This window comes from Amphiura filiformis, unplaced genomic scaffold, assembly GCF_039555335.1.
Source record: "Amphiura filiformis unplaced genomic scaffold, Afil_fr2py scaffold_350, whole genome shotgun sequence".
NCBI lineage: Eukaryota > Metazoa > Echinodermata > Ophiuroidea > Amphilepidida > Amphiuridae > Amphiura > Amphiura filiformis.
Genome location: NW_027305814.1, coordinates 27,928 through 50,927, shown reverse-complemented (window position 1 = coordinate 50,927; position 23,000 = coordinate 27,928). Strand labels below are relative to the sequence as shown.

The 23,000-nt window shown below is 38.8% G+C and overlaps 15 protein-coding genes across 15 annotated transcripts; 5 read left to right on the top strand and 10 right to left on the bottom strand.

Moving 5' to 3' along the window:
* Positions 1-376: 376 nt before the first annotated feature.
* On the top strand, positions 377-745 carry LOC140145516 (late histone H2A.1-like). The gene has a single exon (XM_072167226.1). It carries the CDS (start codon positions 377-379, stop codon positions 743-745), a length of 369 nt encoding a protein of 122 aa, XP_072023327.1.
* Positions 746-2,910: 2,165 nt separating this feature from the next.
* On the bottom strand, positions 2,911-3,288 carry LOC140145524 (histone H2B.1, sperm-like). The gene has a single exon (XM_072167234.1). It carries the CDS (start codon positions 3,286-3,288, stop codon positions 2,911-2,913), a length of 378 nt encoding a protein of 125 aa, XP_072023335.1.
* Positions 3,289-4,639: 1,351 nt separating this feature from the next.
* On the bottom strand, positions 4,640-5,467 carry LOC140145510 (uncharacterized). Its single transcript, XM_072167219.1, has one exon. The coding sequence runs from the start codon at positions 5,443-5,445 to the stop codon at positions 4,825-4,827; it is 621 nt and encodes a 206-aa protein (XP_072023320.1). The 5' UTR covers positions 5,446-5,467; the 3' UTR covers positions 4,640-4,824.
* An 827-nt stretch (positions 5,468-6,294) lies between these two features.
* On the bottom strand, positions 6,295-6,772 carry LOC140145521 (histone H2B.1, sperm-like). Its single transcript, XM_072167232.1, has one exon. It carries the CDS (start codon positions 6,695-6,697, stop codon positions 6,320-6,322), a length of 378 nt encoding a protein of 125 aa, XP_072023333.1. The 5' UTR covers positions 6,698-6,772; the 3' UTR covers positions 6,295-6,319.
* A 378-nt stretch (positions 6,773-7,150) lies between these two features.
* Positions 7,151-7,519, top strand: LOC140145515 (late histone H2A.1-like). Its single transcript, XM_072167225.1, has one exon. It carries the CDS (start codon positions 7,151-7,153, stop codon positions 7,517-7,519), a length of 369 nt encoding a protein of 122 aa, XP_072023326.1.
* Positions 7,520-8,213: 694 nt separating this feature from the next.
* LOC140145519 (uncharacterized) lies at positions 8,214-8,834 on the bottom strand. The gene has a single exon (XM_072167230.1). The coding sequence runs from the start codon at positions 8,832-8,834 to the stop codon at positions 8,214-8,216; it is 621 nt and encodes a 206-aa protein (XP_072023331.1).
* An 875-nt stretch (positions 8,835-9,709) lies between these two features.
* Positions 9,710-10,087, bottom strand: LOC140145522 (histone H2B.1, sperm-like). Its single transcript, XM_072167233.1, has one exon. The coding sequence runs from the start codon at positions 10,085-10,087 to the stop codon at positions 9,710-9,712; it is 378 nt and encodes a 125-aa protein (XP_072023334.1).
* Positions 10,088-10,544: 457 nt separating this feature from the next.
* On the top strand, positions 10,545-10,913 carry LOC140145513 (late histone H2A.1-like). Its single transcript, XM_072167223.1, has one exon. It carries the CDS (start codon positions 10,545-10,547, stop codon positions 10,911-10,913), a length of 369 nt encoding a protein of 122 aa, XP_072023324.1.
* A 514-nt stretch (positions 10,914-11,427) lies between these two features.
* Positions 11,428-12,255, bottom strand: LOC140145509 (uncharacterized). The gene has a single exon (XM_072167218.1). It carries the CDS (start codon positions 12,231-12,233, stop codon positions 11,613-11,615), a length of 621 nt encoding a protein of 206 aa, XP_072023319.1. The 5' UTR covers positions 12,234-12,255; the 3' UTR covers positions 11,428-11,612.
* Positions 12,256-13,040: 785 nt separating this feature from the next.
* On the bottom strand, positions 13,041-13,528 carry LOC140145520 (histone H2B.1, sperm-like). The gene has a single exon (XM_072167231.1). It carries the CDS (start codon positions 13,451-13,453, stop codon positions 13,076-13,078), a length of 378 nt encoding a protein of 125 aa, XP_072023332.1. The 5' UTR covers positions 13,454-13,528; the 3' UTR covers positions 13,041-13,075.
* A 381-nt stretch (positions 13,529-13,909) lies between these two features.
* LOC140145512 (late histone H2A.1-like) lies at positions 13,910-14,278 on the top strand. The gene has a single exon (XM_072167222.1). It carries the CDS (start codon positions 13,910-13,912, stop codon positions 14,276-14,278), a length of 369 nt encoding a protein of 122 aa, XP_072023323.1.
* A 4,395-nt stretch (positions 14,279-18,673) lies between these two features.
* LOC140145511 (uncharacterized) lies at positions 18,674-19,344 on the bottom strand. Its single transcript, XM_072167221.1, is given in 2 exon segments — positions 18,674-19,130; positions 19,133-19,344. Coding segments are annotated over 2 exon segments (618 nt in total). The 5' UTR covers positions 19,323-19,344; the 3' UTR covers positions 18,674-18,702.
* A 784-nt stretch (positions 19,345-20,128) lies between these two features.
* Positions 20,129-20,616, bottom strand: LOC140145518 (histone H2B.1, sperm-like). The gene has a single exon (XM_072167229.1). It carries the CDS (start codon positions 20,539-20,541, stop codon positions 20,164-20,166), a length of 378 nt encoding a protein of 125 aa, XP_072023330.1. The 5' UTR covers positions 20,542-20,616; the 3' UTR covers positions 20,129-20,163.
* A 379-nt stretch (positions 20,617-20,995) lies between these two features.
* LOC140145514 (late histone H2A.1-like) lies at positions 20,996-21,364 on the top strand. The gene has a single exon (XM_072167224.1). It carries the CDS (start codon positions 20,996-20,998, stop codon positions 21,362-21,364), a length of 369 nt encoding a protein of 122 aa, XP_072023325.1.
* A 512-nt stretch (positions 21,365-21,876) lies between these two features.
* Positions 21,877-22,704, bottom strand: LOC140145517 (uncharacterized). Its single transcript, XM_072167228.1, has one exon. The coding sequence runs from the start codon at positions 22,680-22,682 to the stop codon at positions 22,062-22,064; it is 621 nt and encodes a 206-aa protein (XP_072023329.1). The 5' UTR covers positions 22,683-22,704; the 3' UTR covers positions 21,877-22,061.
* Between the last annotated feature and the right edge of the window lie 296 nt (positions 22,705-23,000).

The window sequence follows — 23,000 nt, the reverse complement described above, 5'->3', positions numbered from 1 at the left end:
TCTCGTTTTATATGCTGGCACAGGATCTTGAGCTAGATAACTTTCAACCTATCAGAAGGTCGCTCGGTTTAACTAATTTTTTGTTTTGACGATATCTTTATGGCTGCCGCTGGTCAGATCCATCAAAGTTTTAGTTTTTCTCCGTATATTTGGCGCGTTGTTTGCGAACCAATCAAAAAATTAAATACGCAAATAATTATTTTATTGGTTGAAAGATTTATTCTTTTGACCAATCCACGTCAATCTTTTTATTCTTTAACGTTTCAGGATCCTTTTTTGAGATCCTGAAACAAATTCGGGGTATGGTATAAAACAAACTTTGTCACCGATCGATTACGTTTGCATCATCATTGCAGTGTTTTGATAAAGGTGTGAAATGTCTGGTCGTGGTAAAGGAAAAGCAAAGAGCAAGGCTAGGAGCCGATCTAGCAGAGCTGGGTTGCAATTCCCAGTGGGTCGTGTTCACCGTTTCTTGCGGAAAGGTAACTACTCAGAGCGGGTGGGTGCCGGTGCCCCTGTTTATCTGGCTGCCGTGATGGAATATTTAACGGCAGAAATTCTGGAATTGGCAGGCAACGCAGCTCGAGACAACAAGAAGTCCAGGATCAACCCACGTCATTTGCAGCTAGCCGTTCGCAACGACGAAGAACTGAACAGGCTGCTAGGTGGAGTGACCATTGCCCAAGGAGGTGTACTACCCAACATTCAGGCTGTACTCCTTCCAAAACGTACCAAGTCCAAGTAAACCCTCTTAGTTGGATTAAACCAAACGGCTCTTTTCAGAGCCACCACATACAAAAAAGAGAAATGATTCTTATGTCAGACATGTAAAGAAGGTGAAAAGATATTGAAAATGTTGAATCTCTTTTTTCTAAATACATGACGTACTCATTTTCAAAATTCTATTTTGTTCGTTGAGATTAACCATGTTTAATGGTGGCAATCATGGAACATGAACATTATTGATAGCGTTTATTATTTTCAAACATTTTTTGTCTGCATTTACTACTTCATTCCATTTTGTTCTTTTCAGTTCACTAAAAGTTAATTGATCATATAAATAAAACAACATGATAGGCCTACTCTCTAACTATAAACGTATACTACAATAAAATGAATAAATTTACAATAATTATAATGATCTTATGAAAATTAGAGTAGACCTTTTGGAAGTTTCAAAATTAATATTGTAGGCCTATCTAATTGTGTGTATTTTTAAACCAAAATATTAGAAAATTTTAGTTGAAAATGCGCGTCTCTCTGAAAACATGGCCTACATGTTTGCTATATTTTGTTATTTTGTATCCTCTGATTTAAATTTGAACATCGGATCATCAAATGAACATGATGAATAGGTTTTAGGACAGTGGGTCATTGCTCTTTTAGATGAATTGGTGGCTCTGAAAAGAGCCGTTGGGTTTTTTTTATGGCTGATAAAGATCTACTTCTTTGCCGAAGTTCTCTTTGCTGCCTTCTTCTTAGGTGAAGACTTCCTCTTTGGCTTTGTCTTCCTCGCTTTCTTGGACGCAGCCTTCTTCTTTGGTGCTGCTCTCTTCTTTGGCTTAGCCGATTTCTTGGTAGCTTTCTTCTTCGGCTTCTTGGCCTTCTTCTTTGTGGCTCTCTTTGCCGCCTTGGCTGCTCGTTTTGCCTTCTTTGCTGCAGTTTTCTTCGCTCTTGATGCTGCTCTCTTGGCCTTTCTCTTTTTTTTTTTTGCCTTTTTGCGTTGTGCTGCCTTGGCTCTCTTGGCTTTAGCTTGTGCAGCATCCGGACTCCTTTACCCAGACGGAATGAACCGCTCGCTCCTTTTCCCTTGACCTGCACTAGCGTACCCTTGGCTACACCGTTGCGAATGGCGGCCTTGATGAAGGAATTCAATTTGGCTACATCGCATTTGTAATTGGCAGCGATGTATTTCTTGATTGCTGGAAGAGAAGAACCACCTCTTTCCTTCAAGCCAGCGATTGCAGCTTGCACCATGGCAGCACATGTTGGGTGAGCTAACTGCTTTTCTTGCCCTTTTCTTGGGCGATTTCTTTGGAGATTTTCTCGGCGAACCCATTTTGCTCTCAATATCCGTATGACTCGGTGCCAGAAACTAAAGAGCAACTTGTTTTATATTTCATACGGGATCGTAAATAGGATCCTAGCAAGTATCAAGAGGTGATTGGTTGATTATTTACCGCCGATTGACCAATGACAAAATTACTGAATTCTCATTGGTGGGAAGTTGTGAAATGCAACATGATAATGGTTACAAGGATGGCTGTGCTTTTTGTGGCATTGAACAAAAAACACACACATTATTTTAATGTATTTATTTATTTATTTATTTATTTATTTATTTATTTATTTATTTATTTATTTATTTATTTATTTATTTATTTATTTATTTATTTATCTATTTATTTACAATAATAAAGTATGTCATTAACAAAGAGAAGAGTTCTCAATACTTTTAACAAGTAGGCCTATATAGAGCTATTATAAAATGATAGGCCTACAATTTAGTGGTTTAGTGCACTACTTCATTTATATTGGGCTACTCTGAGGCAAATGCTCAAAAGATACACTATTTATTTATTTTTCTATTAGTTATTTACATGGTATTTGAACAAAATTACTGACACACTACCTTCTTGTTAACCTATGCGTTGCTCTTTTTTTAAAATTATGACTAATGCTAAAGTAAACTACAAACAAATTACCGGTAACAAATTATGAAAAAAAATCTCCATCTACACGTGTAAAAAAAAAAATGAATTTTTAAATCACATTAACACATAGACGTTTAAGACAAGACTTAATATTTAATTTATAATCTAAAATTGTGACAACACAAATCATTTCTCTTTTAGGACTTCTTGGTGGCTCTGAAAAGAGCCGTTTGGTTTTAAAGATGCCTGTCACATTTTACCTGGAAGTGGTGTATTTAGTGACGGCTTTGGTACCCTCGCTAACCGCGTGCTTGGCCAGTTCTCCAGGCAGGAGAAGGCGGACAGCAGTCTGCACTTCACGGCTGCTGATGGTGCGACGTCTGTTGTACTGTGCAAGGCGAGATGCTTCACCAGCAATGCGTTCAAAGATATCGTTCACAAAGCTGTTCATGATGCTCATGGCACGGCTGGAAATACCAGTGTCAGGATGAACTTGCTTCAGTACCTTGTAGATGTAGATTCCGTAGCTTTCTCGTCTACGGCGGCGACGCCTGGCAGCACGCTTTCCCTTGCGACGTGGGCTGCCAGCTCTCTTGGCTCCTTTTCCACTTCTTGTCGGACTTTTGGGAGGCATTTTACTTGTCTCAAAAGGCACAAATTTCAATTTTCAACTGAAACATAAAATCAGCAATTGCCGGCAACGCGGGTATTCTCGTTTTATATGCTGGCACAGGGATCTTGAGCTAGATAACTTTCAACCAATCAGAGGGTCGCTCGGTTCAACTAATTTTTTGATTGGACGATATCTTTATGGCTGCCGCTGGTCAGATCCATCAAAGTTTTTAGTTTTTCTCCGTATATTTGGCGCGTTGTTTGCGAACCAATCAAAAATTAAATACGCAAATAATTATTTTATTGGTTGAAAGATTTATTCTTTTGACCAATCCACGTCAATCTTTTTATTTTAACGTTTCAGGATCCTTTTTGAGATCCTGAAACAAATTCGGGGTATGGTATAAAACAAACTTTGTCACCGATCGATTACGTTTGCATCATCATTGCAGTGTTTTGATAAAGGTGTGAAAATGTCTGGTCGTGGTAAAGGAAAAGCAAAGAGCAAGGCTAGGAGCCGATCTAGCAGAGCTGGGTTGCAATTCCCAGTGGGTCGTGTTCACCGTTTCTTGCGGAAAGGTAACTACTCAGAGCGGGTGGGTGCCGGTGCCCCTGTTTATCTGGCTGCCGTGATGGAATATTTAACGGCAGAAATTCTGGAATTGGCAGGCAACGCAGCTCGAGACAACAAGAAGTCCAGGATCAACCCACGTCATTTGCAGTAACCCACGTCATTTGCAGCCTAGCCGTTCGCAACGACGAAGAACTGAACAGGCTGCTAGGTGGAGTGACCATTGCCCAAGGAGGTGTACTACCCAACATTCAGGCTGTACTCCTTCCAAAACGTACCAAGTCCAAGTAAACCCTCTTAGTTGGATTAAACCAAACGGCTCTTTTCAGAGCCACCACATACAAAAAAAAAGAGAAATGATTCTTATGTCAGACATGTAAAGAAGGTGAAAAGATATTGAAAATGTTGAATCTCTTTTTTCTAAATACATGACGTACTCATTTTCAAAATTCTATTTTGTTCGTTGAGATTAACCATGTTTAATGGTGGCAATCATGGAACATGAACATTATTGATAGCGTTTATTATTTTCAAACATTTTTTGTCTGCATTACTTCATTCCATTTTGTTCTTTTCAGTTCACTAAAAGTTAATTGATCATATAAATAAAACAACATGATAGGCCTACTCCCTAACTATAAACGTATACTACAATAAAATGAATAAATTTACAATAATTATAATGATCTTATGAAAATTAGAGTAGACCTTTTGGAAGTTTCAAAATTAATATTGTAGGCCTATCTAATTGTGTGTATTTTTAAACCAAAATATTAGAAAATTTTAGTTGAAAATGCGCGTCTCTCTGAAAACATGGCCTACATGTTTGCTATATTTTGTTATTTTGTATCCTCTGATTTAAATTTGAACATCGGATCATCAAATGAACATGATGAATAGGTTTTAGGACAGTGGGTCATTGCTCTTTTAGATGAATTGGTGGCTCTGAAAAGAGCCGTTGGGTTTTTTTTATGGCTGATAAAAGATCTACTTCTTTGCCGAAGTTCTCTTTGCTGCCTTCTTCTTAGGTGAAGACTTCCTCTTTGGCTTTGTCTTCCTCGCTTTCTTGGACGCAGCCTTCTTCTTTGGTGCTGCTCTCTTCTTTGGCTTAGCCGATTTCTTGGTAGCTTTCTTCTTCGGCTTCTTGGCCTTCTTCTTTGTGGCTCTCTTTGCCGCCTTGGCTGCTCGTTTTGCCTTCTTTGCTGCAGTTTTCTTCGCTCTTGATGCTGCTCTCTTGGCCTTTCTCTTTTGGACAGCTGCCTTTTTGCGTTGTGCTGCCTTGGCTCTCTTGGCTTTAGCTTGTGCAGCATCCGGACTCCTTTTACCCAGACGGAATGAACCGCTCGCTCCTTTTCCCTTGACCTGCACTAGCGTACCCTTGGCTACACCGTTGCGAATGGCGGCCTTGATGAAGGAATTCAATTTGGCTACATCGCATTTGTAATTGGCAGCGATGTATTTCTTGATTGCTGGAAGAGAAGAACCACCTCTTTCCTTCAAGCCAGCGATTGCAGCTTGCACCATGGCAGCACATGTTGGGTGTGAGCTAACTGCTTTTCTTGCCCTTTTCTTGGGCGATTTCTTTGGAGATTTTCTCGGCGAACCCATTTTGCTCTCAATATCCGTATGACTCGGTGCCAGAAACTAAAGAGCAACTTGTTTTATATTTCATACGGGATCGTAAATAGGATCCTAGCAAGTATCAAGAGGTGATTGGTTGATTATTTACCGCCGATTGACCAATGACAAAATTACTGAATTCTCATTGGTGGGAAGTTGTGAAATGCAACATGATAATGGTTACAAGGATGGCTGTGCTTTTTGTGGCATTGAACAAAAAACACACACATTATTTTAATGTATTTATTTATTTATTTATTTATTTATTTATTTATTTATTTATTTATTTATTTATTTATTTATTTATTTATTTATTTATTTATTTATTTATTTATTTATTTATTTATTTATCATTTATTTACAATAATAAAGTATGTCATTAACAAAGAGAAGAGTTCTCAATACTTTTAACAAGTAGGCCTATATAGAGCTATTATAAAATGATAGGCCTACAATTTAGTGGTTTAGTGCACTACTTCATTTATATTGGGCTACTCTGAGGCAAATGCTCAAAAGATACACTATTTATTTATTTTTCTATTAGTTATTTACATGGTATTTGAACAAAATTACTGACACACTACCTTCTTGTTAACCTATGCGTTGCTCTTTTTTTTAAAAAAGTATGACTAGGGCTAATGTGAACTACAAACAAATTACCGGTAACAAATTATGAAAAAAATCTGCATCTACACGTGTAAAAAAAAATGAATTTTAAATCACATTAACACATAGACGTTTAAGACAAGACTTAATATTTAATTTATAATCTAAAATTGTGACAACACAAATCATTCTCTCTTTTAGGACTTCTTGGTGGCTCTGAAAAGAGCCGTTTGGTTTTAAAGATGCCTGTCACATTTTACCTGGAAGTGGTGTATTTAGTGACGGCTTTGGTACCCTCGCTAACCGCGTGCTTGGCCAGTTCTCCAGGCAGGAGAAGGCGGACAGCAGTCTGCACTTCACGGCTGCTGATGGTGCGACGTCTGTTGTACTGTGCAAGGCGAGATGCTTCACCAGCAATGCGTTCAAAGATATCGTTCACAAAGCTGTTCATGATGCTCATGGCACGGCTGGAAATACCAGTGTCAGGATGAACTTGCTTCAGTACCTTGTAGATGTAGATTCCGTAGCTTTCTCGTCTACGGCGGCGACGCCTGGCAGCACGCTTTCCCTTGCGACGTGGGCTGCCAGCTCTCTTGGCTCCTTTTCCACTTCTTGTCGGACTTTTGGGAGGCATTTTACTTGTCTCAAAAGGCACAAATTTCAATTTTCAACTGAAACATAAAATCAGCAATTGCCGGCAACGCGGGTATTCTCGTTTTTATATGCTGGCACAGGGATCTTGAGCTAGATAACTTTCAACCAATCAGAGGGTCGCTCGGTTCAACTAATTTTTGATTGGACGATATCTTTATGGCTGCCGCTGGTCAGATCCATCAAAGTTTTTAGTTTTTCTCCGTATATTTGGCGCGTTGTTTGCGAACCAATCAAAAAATTAAATACGCAAATAATTATTTTATTGGTTGAAAGATTTATTCTTTTGACCAATCCACGTCAATCTTTTATTCTTTAACGTTTCAGGATCCTTTTTTGAGCTTTTGAAACAAATTCGGGTATGGTATAAAACAAACTTTGTCACCGATCGATTACGTTTGCATCATCATTGCAGTGTTTTGATAAAGGTGTGAAAATGTCTGGTCGTGGTAAAGGAAAAGCAAAGAGCAAGGCTAGGAGCCGATCTAGCAGAGCTGGGTTGCAATTCCCAGTGGGTCGTGTTCACCGTTTCTTGCGGAAAGGTAACTACTCAGAGCGGGTGGGTGCCGGTGCCCCTGTTTATCTGGCTGCCGTGATGGAATATTTAACGGCAGAAATTCTGGAATTGGCAGGCAACGCAGCTCGAGACAACAAGAAGTCCAGGATCAACCCACGTCATTTGCAGCTAGCCGTTCGCAACGACGAAGAACTGAACAGGCTGCTAGGTGGAGTGACCATTGCCCAAGGAGGTGTACTACCCAACATTCAGGCTGTACTCCTTCCAAAACGTACCAAGTCCAAGTAAACCCTCTTAGTTGGATTAAACCAAACGGCTCTTTTCAGAGACACCACAAACAAAAAAGAGAAATGATTCTTATGTCAGACATGTAAAGAAGGTGAAAAGATATTGAAAATGTTGAATCTCTTTTTTTTTTTTACATGACGTACTCATTTTCAAAATTCTATTTTGTTCGTTGAGATTAACCATGTTTAATGGTGGCAATCATGGAACATGAACATTATTGATAGCGTTTATTATTTTCAAACATTTTTTTTTTTTTTATTACTTCATTCCATTTTGTTCTTTTCAGTTCACTAAAAGTTAATTGATCATATAAATAAAACAACATGATAGGCCTACTCCCTAACTATAAACGTATACTACAATAAAATGAATAAATTTACAATAATTATAATGATCTTATGAAAATTAGAGTAGACCTTTTGGAAGTTTCAAAATTAATATTGTAGGCCTATCTAATTGTGTGTATTTTTAAACCAAAATATTAGAAAATTTTAGTTGAAAATGCGCGTCTCTCTGAAAACATGGCCTACATGTTTGCTATATTTTGTTATTTTGTATCCTCTGATTTAAATTTGAACATCGGATCATCAAATGAACATGATGAATAGGTTTTAGGACAGTGGGTCATTGCTCTTTTAGATGAATTGGTGGCTCTGAAAAGAGCCGTTGGGTTTTTTTATGGCTGATAAAAGATCTACTTCTTTGCCGAAGTTCTCTTTGCTGCCTTCTTCTTAGGTGAAGACTTCCTCTTTGGCTTTGTCTTCCTCGCTTTCTTGGACGCAGCCTTCTTCTTTGGTGCTGCTCTCTTCTTTGGCTTAGCCGATTTCTTGGTAGCTTTCTTCTTCGGCTTCTTGGCCTTCTTCTTTGTGGCTCTCTTTGCCGCCTTGGCTGCTCGTTTTGCCTTCTTTGCTGCAGTTTTCTTCGCTCTTGATGCTGCTCTCTTGGCCTTTCTCTTTTGGACAGCTGCCTTTTTGCGTTGTGCTGCCTTGGCTCTCTTGGCTTTAGCTTGTGCAGCATCCGGACTCCTTTTACCCAGACGGAATGAACCGCTCGCTCCTTTTCCCTTGACCTGCACTAGCGTACCCTTGGCTACACCGTTGCGAATGGCGGCCTTGATGAAGGAATTCAATTTGGCTACATCGCATTTGTAATTGGCAGCGATGTATTTCTTGATTGCTGGAAGAGAAGAACCACCTCTTTCCTTCAAGCCAGCGATTGCAGCTTGCACCATGGCAGCACATGTTGGGTGTGAGCTAACTGCTTTTCTTGCCCTTTTCTTGGGCGATTTCTTGGGAGATTTTCTCGGCGAACCCATTTTGCTCTCAATATCCGTATGACTCGGTGCCAGAAACTAAAGAGCAACTTGTTTTATATTTCATACGGGATCGTAAATAGGATCCTAGCAAGTATCAAGAGGTGATTGGTTGATTATTTACCGCCGATTGACCAATGACAAAATTACTGAATTCTCATTGGTGGGAAGTTGTGAAATGCAACATGATAATGGTTACAAGGATGGCTGTGCTTTTGTGGCATTGAACAAAAAAACACACATTATTTTAATGTATTTATTTATTTATTTATTTATTTATTTATTTATTTATTTATTTATTTATTTATTTATTTATTTATTTATTTATTTATTTATTTATTTATTTATTTACTTATTTATTTATTTATCTATTTATTTACAATAATAAAGTATGTCATTAACAAAGAGAAGAGTTCTCAATACTTTTAACAAGTAGGCCTATATAGAGCTATTATAAAATGATAGGCCTACAATTTAGTGGTTTAGTGCACTACTTCATTTATATTGGGCTACTCTGAGGCAAATGCTCAAAAGATACACTATTTATTTATTTTTTCTATTAGTTATTTACATGGTATTTGAACAAAATTACTGACACACTACCTTCTTGTTAACCTATGCGTTGCTCTTTTTTTTAAAAGTATGACTAGGGCTAATGTGAACTACAAACAAATTACCGGTAACAAAAAAAAAAAAAAAATCTGCATCTACACGTGTAAAAAAATGAATTTTTAAATCACATTAACACATAGACGTTTAAGACAAGACTTAATATTTAATTTATAATCTAAAATTGTGACAACACAAATCATTCTCTCTTTTAGGACTTCTTGGTGGCTCTGAAAAGAGCCGTTTGGTTTAAAGATGCCTGTCACATTTTACCTGGAAGTGGTGTATTTAGTGACGGCTTTGGTACCCTCGCTAACCGCGTGCTTGGCCAGTTCTCCAGGCAGGAGAAGGCGGACAGCAGTCTGCACTTCACGGCTGCTGATGGTGCGACGTCTGTTGTACTGTGCAAGGCGAGATGCTTCACCAGCAATGCGTTCAAAGATATCGTTCACAAAGCTGTTCATGATGCTCATGGCACGGCTGGAAATACCAGTGTCAGGATGAACTTGCTTCAGTACCTTGTAGATGTAGATTCCGTAGCTTTCTCGTCTACGGCGGCGACGCCTGGCAGCACGCTTTCCCTTGCGACGTGGGCTGCCAGCTCTCTTGGCTCCTTTTCCACTTCTTGTCGGACTTTTGGGAGGCATTTTACTTGTCTCAAAAGGCACAAATTTCAATTTTCAACTGAAACATAAAATCAGCAATTGCCGGCAACGCGGGTATTCTCGTTTTTATATGCTGGCACAGGGAGCTTGAGCTAGATAACTTTCAACCAATCAGAGGGTCGCTCGGTTCAACTAATTTTTTGATTGGACGATATCTTTATGGCTGCCGCTGGTCAGATCCATCAAAGTTTTTAGTTTTTCTCCGTATATTTGGCGCGTTGTTTGCGAACCAATCAAAAAAATTAAATACGCAAATAATTATTTTATTGGTTGAAAGATTTATTCTTTTGACCAATCCACGTCAATCTTTTTTTATTCTTTAACGTTTCAGGATCCTTTTTGAGATCCTGAAACAAATTCGGGTATGGTATAAAACAAACTTTGTCACCGATCGATTACGTTTGCATCATCATTGCAGTGTTTTGATAAAGGTGTGAAAATGTCTGGTCGTGGTAAAGGAAAAGCAAAGAGCAAGGCTAGGAGCCGATCTAGCAGAGCTGGGTTGCAATTCCCAGTGGGTCGTGTTCACCGTTTCTTGCGGAAAGGTAACTACTCAGAGCGGGTGGGTGCCGGTGCCCCTGTTTATCTGGCTGCCGTGATGGAATATTTAACGGCAGAAATTCTGGAATTGGCAGGCAACGCAGCTCGAGACAACAAGAAGTCCAGGATCAACCCACGTCATTTGCAGCTAGCCGTTCGCAACGACGAAGAACTGAACAGGCTGCTAGGTGGAGTGACCATTGCCCAAGGAGGTGTACTACCCAACATTCAGGCTGTACTCCTTCCAAAACGTACCAAGTCCAAGTAAACCCTCTTAGTTGGATTAAACCAAACGGCTCTTTTCAGAGCCACCACATACAAAAAAGAGAAATGATTCTTATGTCAGACATGTAAAGAAGGTGAAAAGATATTGAAAATGTTGAATCTCTTTTTTTCTAAATACATGACGTACTCATTTTCAAAATTCTATTTTGTTCGTTGAGATTAACCATGTTTAATGGTGGCAATCATGGAACATGAACATTATTGATAGCGTTTATTATTTTCAAACATTTTTTTGTCTGCATTTAATACTTCATTCCATTTTGTTCTTTTCAGTTCACTAAAAGTTAATTGATCATATAAATAAAACAACATGATAGGCCTACTCCCTAACTATAAACGTATACTACAATAAAATGAATAAATTTACAATAATTATAATGATCTTATGAAAATTAGAGTAGACCTTTTGGAAGTTTCAAAATTAATATTGTAGGCCTATCTAATTGTGTGTATTTTTAAACCAAAATATTAGAAAATTTTAGTTGAAAATGCGCGTCTCTCTGAAAACATGGCCTACATGTTTGCTATATTTTGTTATTTTGTATCCTCTGATTTAAATTTGAACATCGGATCATCAAATGAACATGATGAATAGGTTTTAGGACAGTGGGTCATTGCTCTTTTAGATGAATTGGTGGCTCTGAAAAGAGCCGTTGGGTTTTTTTTATGGCTGATAAAAGATCTACTTCTTTGCCGAAGTTCTCTTTGCTGCCTTCTTCTTAGGTGAAGACTTCCTCTTTGGCTTTGTCTTCCTCGCTTTCTTGGACGCAGCCTTCTTCTTTGGTGCTGCTCTCTTCTTTGGCTTAGCCGATTTCTTGGTAGCTTTCTTCTTCGGCTTCTTGGCCTTCTTCTTTGTGGCTCTCTTTGCCGCCTTGGCTGCTCGTTTTGCCTTCTTTGCTGCAGTTTTCTTCGCTCTTGATGCTGCTCTCTTGGCCTTTCTCTTTTGGACAGCTGCCTTTTTGCGTTGTGCTGCCTTGGCTCTCTTGGCTTTAGCTTGTGCAGCATCCGGACTCCTTTTACCCAGACGGAATGAACCGCTCGCTCCTTTTCCCTTGACCTGCACTAGCGTACCCTTGGCTACACCGTTGCGAATGGCGGCCTTGATGAAGGAATTCAATTTGGCTACATCGCATTTGTAATTGGCAGCGATGTATTTCTTGATTGCTGGAAGAGAAGAACCACCTCTTTCCTTCAAGCCAGCGATTGCAGCTTGCACCATGGCAGCACATGTTGGGTGTGAGCTAACTGCTTTTCTTGCCCTTTTCTTGGGCGATTTCTTTGGAGATTTTCTCGGCGAACCCATTTTGCTCTCAATATCCGTATGACTCGGTGCCAGAAACTAAAGAGCAACTTGTTTTATATTTCATACGGGATCGTAAATAGGATCCTAGCAAGTATCAAGAGGTGATTGGTTGATTATTTACCGCCGATTGACCAATGACAAAATTACTGAATTCTCATTGGTGGGAAGTTGTGAAATGCAACATGATAATGGTTACAAGGATGGCTGTGCTTTTTGTGGCATTGAACAAAAAAACACACATTATATTTAATTTATTTATTTATTTATTTATTTATTTATTTATTTATTTATTTATTTATTTATTTATTTATTTATTTATTTATTTATTTATCTATTTATTTACAATAATAAAGTATGTCATTAACAAAGAGAAGAGTTCTCAATACTTTTAACAAGTAGGCCTATATAGAGCTATTATAAAATGATAGGCCTACAATTTAGTGGTTTAGTGCACTACTTCATTTATATTGGGCTACTCTGAGGCAAATGCTCAAAAGATACACTATTTATTTATTTTTCTATTAGTTATTTACATGGTATTTGAACAAAATTACTGACACACTACCTTCTTGTTAACCTATGCGTTGCTCTTTTTTTTAAAAGTATGACTAGGGCTAATGTGAACTACAAACAAATTACCGGTAACAAATTATGAAAAAAAATCTGCATCTACACGTGTAAAAAAAATGAATTTTTAAATCACATTAACACATAGACGTTTAAGACAAGACTTAATATTTAATTTATAATCTAAAATTGTGACAACACAAATCATTCTCTCTTTTAGGACTTCTTGGTGGCTCTGAAAAGAGCCGTTTGGTTTTAAAGATGCCTGTCACATTTTACCTGGAAGTGGTGTATTTAGTGACGGCTTTGGTACCCTCGCTAACCGCGTGCTTGGCCAGTTCTCCAGGCAGGAGAAGGCGGACAGCAGTCTGCACTTCACGGCTGCTGATGGTGCGACGTCTGTTGTACTGTGCAAGGCGAGATGCTTCACCAGCAATGCGTTCAAAGATATCGTTCACAAAGCTGTTCATGATGCTCATGGCACGGCTGGAAATACCAGTGTCAGGATGAACTTGCTTCAGTACCTTGTAGATGTAGATTCCGTAGCTTTCTCGTCTACGGCGGCGACGCCTGGCAGCACGCTTTCCCTTGCGACGTGGGCTGCCAGCTCTCTTGGCTCCTTTTCCACTTCTTGTCGGACTTTTGGGAGGCATTTTACTTGTCTCAAAAGGCACAAATTTCAATTTTCAACTGAAACATAAAATCAGCAATTGCCGGCAACGCGGGTATTCTCGTTTTTATATGCTGGCACAGGGATCTTGAGCTAGATAACTTTCAACCAATCAGAGGGTCGCTCGGTTCAACTAATTTTTGATTGGACGATATCTTTATGGCTGCCGCTGGTCAGATCCATCAAAGTTTTTAGTTTTTCTCCGTATATTTGGCGCGTTGTTTGCGAACCAATCAAAAAATTAAATACGCAAATAATTATTTTATTGGTTGAAAGATTTATTCTTTTGACCAATCCACGTCAATCTTTTTTATTCTTTAACGTTTCAGGATCCTTTTTTGAGATCCTGAAACAAATTCGGGGTATGGTATAAAACAAACTTTGTCACCGATCGATTACGTTTGCATCATCATTGCAGTGTTTTGATAAAGGTGTGAAAATGTCTGGTCGTGGTAAAGGAAAAGCAAAGAGCAAGGCTAGGAGCCGATCTAGCAGAGCTGGGTTGCAATTCCCAGTGGGTCGTGTTCACCGTTTCTTGCGGAAAGGTAACTACTCAGAGCGGGTGGGTGCCGGTGCCCCTGTTTATCTGGCTGCCGTGATGGAATATTTAACGGCAGAAATTCTGGAATTGGCAGGCAACGCAGCTCGAGACAACAAGAAGTCCAGGATCAACCCACGTCATTTGCAGCTAGCCGTTCGCAACGACGAAGAACTGAACAGGCTGCTAGGTGGAGTGACCATTGCCCAAGGAGGTGTACTACCCAACATTCAGGCTGTACTCCTTCCAAAACGTACCAAGTCCAAGTAAACCCTCTTAGTTGGATTAAACCAAACGGCTCTTTTCAGAGCCACCACATACAAAAAAGAGAAATGATTCTTATGTCAGACATGTAAAGAAGGTGAAAAGATATTGAAAATGTTGAATCTCTTTTTTTTAAATACATGACGTACTCATTTTCAAAATTCTATTTTGTTCGTTGAGATTAACCATGTTTAATGGTGGCAATCATGGAACATGAACATTATTGATAGCGTTTATTATTTTCCAAACATTTTTTGTCTGCATTTAATACTTCATTCCATTTTGTTCTTTTCAGTTCACTAAAAGTTAATTGATCATATAAATAAAACAACATGATAGGCCTACTCCCTAACTATAAACGTATACTACAATAAAATGAATAAATTTACAATAATTATAATGATCTTATGAAAATTAGAGTAGACAGTAGTAATAGGGCCTTCCAGGACCATTTCAAGTCACACGATTCACGAGGTCTGAAAAGGTCAACGGTGTCAAGGTCAACCGGAAGTGCCGCCATTTGAAAGGTCAACTGGAAATACCGCCATTTTGAAAAGGTCAACCGGAAATACCGCCATTTTGAAAAGGTCAACCGGAAATGCCGCCATTTTGAATCGAGAAAAAAATTTCCACCAAAAAAAATTCCCCCCAAAAAAAATTTCAAAAAAAACATTTCAAAAAAATTTCAAAAAAAAAAAATTTTCAAAAAAAAAAAAAAAATTTAAAAAAAATTTTCCAAAAAAAAAAAATTTTAAAAAAATTTTCAAAAAAAATTTCAAAAAAATTTTCAAAAAAAATTTCAAAAAAAATTTCAAAAATAAAATTTCAAAAAAAAATCAAAAAAAAATCAAAAAATTTTACCCAAAAAATAAAAATTAAAAAAAAAAATTTCAAAAAAAAAAATCAAAACAATTTGGGAAAAAATCTTGAGGACGTGGCTAATTGCCACAGATGAATATGAATGAGCGAATGTAAATAAGGGATGTTAACATTTAGGGACGTCAATATTTAGGGACGGTGAAATGAGTGAATGAGCAGTGAAATAGTGAATGAGCAGTGAAATGAGCAAATGAGCAGCAGGAAATGAGTGAATGAGCAATGAAATGAGCAAATGAGCATCGAAATGAGCAAATGAGCAGGGTAATGAGCAAATGAGCATGGAAATGAGCAAATGAGCAGTGAAATGAGCATGGAAAGGAGTCAATGAGAATGAAAATGAAATAAACAAACGTAAGATTCTATCTTCTTTTAAAACTTTTATTAGCAACTTCCAGAAAAGAGCGGTCGATTAACGCGCTTTAATCATCGCTTTCCATCTCGTCATCCTCTTCGTCCTGTTGGAAAAGCCCGGTGAATTGAGATCGATGTTTAGCCAACGTTATTTTCACCGCTTTGCCTACGTCCATGCCTTTATCTGTCTTCTCTTCTAGGTCGATCACGATATCCTGATGAGTTTCGTCATATTTCAAATGGACGTTATGTGCCAAAAATGTCCCGTAGCTGTCAAAAAATCTCGTTTAACGGCCCATACAGTCTTCATATTAGCCTTTTCCCCGGCCAGGTCTTCAGCCATACCTTCGTTGACGTACTTTTCGTATTTTGGGTCCTCATCTCGCGAGTAGCAACTCTGGCCCGTTTAAGCCATTCTCGATACGTGACATTATCCTCCAACTCCACGTCGCTATCTTCTCCGGATGTCGCGCTTCCCCGCTCGGAATCATCCGTCCCCGAATTTTCGGGTTCGGAATCGTCCGTCTCGGAGCGTTCCTCCTCTTTGCCGTGCATCATTTTCACGTGTCTCCGCAAGTTGAATGATCGATCGAAATGTTTGTCGCACGCGTGACAAAGAGTGGGGGTTGAACGCTGAAATAGAAGCCATGTATGCGTCGACTCCTCGAGAGTTGATCTCCAAATGACAAGAACGAGGTGAAACCGACCTTTTTATAACCTGCTCTTTGACTCATTTCGCTGCTCATTTGCTCATTTCACTGCTCTTTGACTCATTTCGCTGCTCATTTCATTTTCATTGCTGCTGCTCATTTGCTCATTTCACTGCTCAATTGCTCATGTCTCTGCTCATTTGCTCATTACACTGCTCATTTGCTCATTTCACTGCTCATTTGCTCATTTCACTGCTCATTTGCTCATTTTGCTCATTGCTGCTGCTCATTTGCTCATTTGAGCTAAAGCTCATTTACATGAGCTCATGCATATATACCATTTTTAATGCGTGGCTAATTAGCATATCTGAATATTAATGAGCTCATTTCCGGTTAACCTTTTCAAATGGCTCATGTATTTCCGGTTGATTTGACCCGGACAGGACCTCTGACCTTTGACGAACAAGTGAGTATAAATGAGCGAATCAAATTTCAATGAGCAGCGAAATGAGCAAATGAGCAGAGGAAATGAGCAAATGAGCGGGAAATGAGTCAATGAGCACGTAAAATGAGCAAATGAGCAGTGAAATGAGCAAATGAGCAGTGAAATGAGCAAATGAGCAGTGAAATGAGCAAATGAGCAGTGAAATGAGCAAATGAGCAGTGAAAAGAGCAGATGAGCAATGAAATGAGCAGCGAAATGAGTCAAAGAGCAGTGAAATGAGCAAATGAGCAGCGAAATGAGTCAAAGAGCAGGTTATAAAAAGGTCGGTTTCACCTCGTTCTTGTCATTTGGAGATGAACTCTCGAGGAGTCGACGCATACATGGCTTCTATTTCAGCGTTCAAACCCCACTCTTGTCACGCGTGCGACAAACATTTCGATCGATCATTCAACTTGAGGAGACACGTGAAAATGATGCACGGCAAAGAGGAGGAACGCTCCGAGACGGACGATTCCGAACCCGAAAATTCGGGGACGGATGATTCCGAGCGGGGAAGCGCGACATCCGGAGAAGATAGCGACGTGGAGTTGGAGGATAATGTCACGTATCGAGAATGGCTTAAACGGGCCAGAGTTGCTACTCGCGAGATGAGGACCCAAAAATACGAAAAGTACGTCAACGAAGGTATGGCTGAAGACCTGGCCGGGGAAAAGGCTAATATGAAGACTGTATGGGCCGTTAAACGAGATTTTTTTTGACAGCTACGGGACATTTTTGGCACATAACGTCCATTTGAAATATGACGAAACTCATCAGGATATCGTGATCGACCTAGAAGAGAAGACAGATAAAGGCATGGACGTAGGCAAAGCGGTGAAAATAACGTTGGCTAAACATCGATCTCAATTCACCGGGCTTTTCCAACAGGACGAAGAGGATGACGAGATGGAAAGCGATGATTAAAGCGCGTTAATCGACCGCTCTTTTCTGGAAGTTGCTAATAAAAGTTTTAAAAGAAGATAGAATCTTACGTTTGTTTATTTCATTTTCATTCTCATTGACTCCTTTCCATGCTCATTTCACTGCTCATTTGCTCATTTCCATGCTCATTTGCTCATTACCCTGCTCATTTGCTCATTTCGATGCTCATTTGCTCATTTCATTGCTCATTCACTCATTTCTGCTGCTCATTTGCTCATTTCACTGCTCATTCACTCATTTCACTGCTCATTCACTCATTTCACCGTCCCTAAATATTAACGTCCCTAAATATTAACATCCCTTATTTACATTCGCTCATTCATATTCATCTGTGGCAATTAGCCACGTCCTCATGATTTTTTTCCCAAATTGTTTTGATTTTTTTTTTTTTTTTTGAAATTTTTTTTTTTTTTTTTTTTTTATTTTTATCTATTTTTTTATTTTTTTTTTTTTTTTGATTTTTTTTTTTGAAATTTTATTTTGAAAAATTTTTTTGAAAATTTTTTTTGAAATTTTTTTGAAAATTTTTTTTGAAAATTTTTTTTTTTTTGGAAAATTTTTTTGGAAAATCTTTTTTTGAAAATTTTTTTTTGAAAATTTTTTTTTTGAAATTTTTTTGTTGAAATTTTTTGGGGAAATTTTTTTCTCGATTCAAAATGGCGGCATTTCCGGTTGACCTTTTCAAATGGCGGTATTTCCGGTTGACCTTTTCAAAATGGCGGTATTTCCGGTTGACCTTTCAAAATGGCGGCACTTCCGGTTGACCTTTGACACCCGTTGACCTTTGACCTCGTGAATCGTGTGACCTTGAAATGGTCCTGGAAGGCCCTATTACTACTGTAGACCTTTTGGAAGTTTCAAAATTAATATTGTAGGCCTATCTAATTGTGTGTATTTTTAAACCAAAATATTAGAAAATTTTAGTTGAAAATGCGCGTCTCTCTGAAAAAATGGCCTACATGTTTGCTATATTTTGTTATTTTGTATCCTCTGATTTAAATTTGAACATCGGATCATCAAATGAACATGATGAATAGGTTTTAGGACAGTGGGTCATTGCTCTTTTAGATGAATTGGTGGCTCTGAAAAGAGCCGTTGGGTTTTTTTTATGGCTGATAAAAGATCTACTTCTTTGCCGAAGTTCTCTTTGCTGCCTTCTTCTTAGGTGAAGACTTCCTCTTTGGCTTTGTCTTCCTCGCTTTCTTGGACGCAGCCTTCTTCTTTGGTGCTGCTCTCTTCTTTGGCTTAGCCGATTTCTTGGTAGCTTTCTTCTTCGGCTTCTTGGCCTTCTTCTTTGTGGCTCTCTTTGCCGCCTTGGCTGCTCGTTTTGCCTTCTTTGCTGCAGTTTTCTTCGCTCTTGATGCTGCTCTCTTGGCCTTTCTCTTTTGGACAGCTGCCTTTTTGCGTTGTGCTGCCTTGGCTCTCTTGGCTTTAGCTTGTGCAGCATCCGGACTCCTTTTACCCAGACGGAATGAACCGCTCGCTCCTTTTCCCTTGACCTGCACTAGCGTACCCTTGGCTACACCGTTGCGAATGGCGGCCTTGATGAAGAATTCAATTTGGCTACATCGCATTTGTAATTGGCAGCGATGTATTTCTTGATTGCTGGAAGAGAAGAACCACCTCTTTCCTTCAAGCCAGCGATTGCAGCTTGCACCATGGCAGCACATGTTGGGTGTGAGCTAACTGCTTTTCTTGCCCTTTTCTTGGGCGATTTCTTTGGAGATTTTCTCGGCGAACCCATTTTGCTCTCAATATCCGTATGACTCGGTGCCAGAAACTAAAGAGCAACTTGTTTTATATTTCATACGGGATCGTAAATAGGATCCTAGCAAGTATCAAGAGGTGATTGGTTGATTATTTACCGCCGATTGACCAATGACAAAATTACTGAATTCTCATTGGTGGGAAGTTGTGAAATGCAACATGATAATGGTTACAAGGATGGCTGTGCTTTTGTGGCATTGAACAAAAAACACACACATTATTTTAATGTATTTATTTATTTATTTATTTATTTATTTATTTATTTATTTATTTATTTATTTATTTATTTACTTATTTATTTATTTATCTATTTATTTACAATAATAAAGTATGTCATTAACAAAGAGAAGAGTTCTCAATACTTTTAACAAGTAGGCCTATATAGAGCTATTATAAAATGATAGGCCTACAATTTAGTGGTTTAGTGCACTACTTCATTTATATTGGGCTACTCTGAGGCAAATGCTCAAAAGATACACTATTTATTTATTTTTCTATTAGTTATTTACATGGTATTTGAACAAAATTACTGACACACTACCTTCTTGTTAACCTATGCGTTGCTCTTTTTTTAAAAAGTATGACTAGGGCTAATGTGAACTACAAACAAATTACCGGTAACAAATTATGAAAAAAAATCTGCATCTACACGTGTAAAAAAAATGAATTTTTAAATCACATTAACACATAGACGTTTAAGACAAGACTTAATATTTAATTTATAATCTAAAATTGTGACAACACAAATCATTCTCTCTTTTAGGACTTCTTGGTGGCTCTGAAAAGAGCCGTTTGGTTTTAAAGATGCCTGTCACATTTTACCTGGAAGTGGTGTATTTAGTGACGGCTTTGGTACCCTCGCTAACCGCGTGCTTGGCCAGTTCTCCAGGCAGGAGAAGGCGGACAGCAGTCTGCACTTCACGGCTGCTGATGGTGCGACGTCTGTTGTACTGTGCAAGGCGAGATGCTTCACCAGCAATGCGTTCAAAGATATCGTTCACAAAGCTGTTCATGATGCTCATGGCACGGCTGGAAATACCAGTGTCAGGATGAACTTGCTTCAGTACCTTGTAGATGTAGATTCCGTAGCTTTCTCGTCTACGGCGGCGACGCCTGGCAGCACGCTTTCCCTTGCGACGTGGGCTGCCAGCTCTCTTGGCTCCTTTTCCACTTCTTGTCGGACTTTTGGGAGGCATTTTACTTGTCTCAAAAGGCACAAATTTCAATTTTCAACTGAAACATAAAATCAGCAATTGCCGGCAACGCGGGTATTCTCGTTTTTATATGCTGGCACAGGGATCTTGAGCTAGATAACTTTCAACCAATCAGAGGGTCGCTCGGTTCAACTAATTTTTGATTGGACGATATCTTTATGGCTGCCGCTGGTCAGATCCATCAAAGTTTTTAGTTTTTCTCCGTATATTTGGCGCGTTGTTTGCGAACCAATCAAAAATTAAATACGCAAATAATTATTTTATTGGTTGAAAGATTTATTCTTTTGACCAATCCACGTCAATCTTTTTATTCTTTAACGTTTCAGGATCCTTTTTTGAGATCCTGAAACAAATTCGGGGAATGGTATAAAACAAACTTTGTCACCGATCGATTACGTTTGCATCATCATTGCAGTGTTTTGATAAAGGTGTGAAAATGTCTGGTCGTGGTAAAGGAAAAGCAAAGAGCAAGGCTAGGAGCCGATCTAGCAGAGCTGGGTTGCAATTCCCAGTGGGTCGTGTTCACCGTTTCTTGCGGAAAGGTAACTACTCAGAGCGGGTGGGTGCCGGTGCCCCTGTTTATCTGGCTGCCGTGATGGAATATTTAACGGCAGAAATTCTGGAATTGGCAGGCAACGCAGCTCGAGACAACAAGAAGTCCAGGATCAACCCACGTCATTTGCAGCTAGCCGTTCGCAACGACGAAGAACTGAACAGGCTGCTAGGTGGAGTGACCATTGCCCAAGGAGGTGTACTACCCAACATTCAGGCTGTACTCCTTCCAAAACGTACCAAGTCCAAGTAAACCCTCTTAGTTGGATTAAACCAAACGGCTCTTTTCAGAGCCACCACATACAAAAAAGAGAAATGATTCTTATGTCAGACATGTAAAGAAGGTGAAAAGATATTGAAAATGTTGAATCTCTTTTTTCTAAATACATGACGTACTCATTTTCAAAATTCTATTTTGTTCGTTGAGATTAACCATGTTTAATGGTGGCAATCATGGAACATGAACATTATTGATAGCGTTTATTATTTTCAAACATTTTTTGTCTGCATTTAATACTTCATTCCATTTTGTTCTTTTCAGTTCACTAAAAGTTAATTGATCATATAAATAAAACAACATGATAGGCCTACTCCCTAACTATAAACGTATACTACAATAAAATGAATAAATTTACAATAATTATAATGATCTTATGAAAATTAGAGTAGACCTTTTGGAAGTTTCAAAATTAATATTGTAGGCCTATCTAATTGTGTGTATTTTTAAACCAAAATATTAGAAAATTTTAGTTGAAAATGCGCGTCTCTCTGAAAACATGGCCTACATGTTTGCTATATTTTGTTATTTTGTATCCTCTGATTTAAATTTGAACATCGGATCATCAAATGAACATGATGAATAGGTTTTAGGACAGTGGGTCATTGCTCTTTTAGATGAATTGGTGGCTCTGAAAAGAGCCGTTGGGTTTTTTTTATGGCTGATAAAAGATCTACTTCTTTGCCGAAGTTCTCTTTGCTGCCTTCTTCTTAGGTGAAGACTTCCTCTTTGGCTTTGTCTTCCTCGCTTTCTTGGACGCAGCCTTCTTCTTTGGTGCTGCTCTCTTCTTTGGCTTAGCCGATTTCTTGGTAGCTTTCTTCTTCGGCTTCTTGGCCTTCTTCTTTGTGGCTCTCTTTGCCGCCTTGGCTGCTCGTTTTGCCTTCTTTGCTGCAGTTTTCTTCGCTCTTGATGCTGCTCTCTTGGCCTTTCTCTTTTGGACAGCTGCCTTTTTGCGTTGTGCTGCCTTGGCTCTCTTGGCTTTAGCTTGTGCAGCATCCGGACTCCTTTTACCCAGACGGAATGAACCGCTCGCTCCTTTTCCCTTGACCTGCACTAGCGTACCCTTGGCTACACCGTTGCGAATGGCGGCCTTGATGAAGGAATTCAATTTGGCTACATCGCATTTGTAATTGGCAGCGATGTATTTCTTGATTGCTGGAAGAGAAGAACCACCTCTTTCCTTCAAGCCAGCGATTGCAGCTTGCACCATGGCAGCACATGTTGGGTGTGAGCTAACTGCTTTTCTTGCCCTTTTCTTGGGCGATTTCTTTGGAGATTTTCTCGGCGAACCCATTTTGCTCTCAATATCCGTATGACTCGGTGCCAGAAACTAAAGAGCAACTTGTTTTATATTTCATACGGGATCGTAAATAGGATCCTAGCAAGTATCAAGAGGTGATTGGTTGATTATTTACCGCCGATTGACCAATGACAAAATTACTGAATTCTCATTGGTGGGAAGTTGTGAAATGCAACATGATAATGGTTACAAGGATGGCTGTGCTTTTTGTGGCATTGAACAAAAAACACACACATTATTTTAATGTATTTATTTATTTATTTATTTATTTATTTATTTATTTATTTATTTATTTATTTATTTATTTATTTA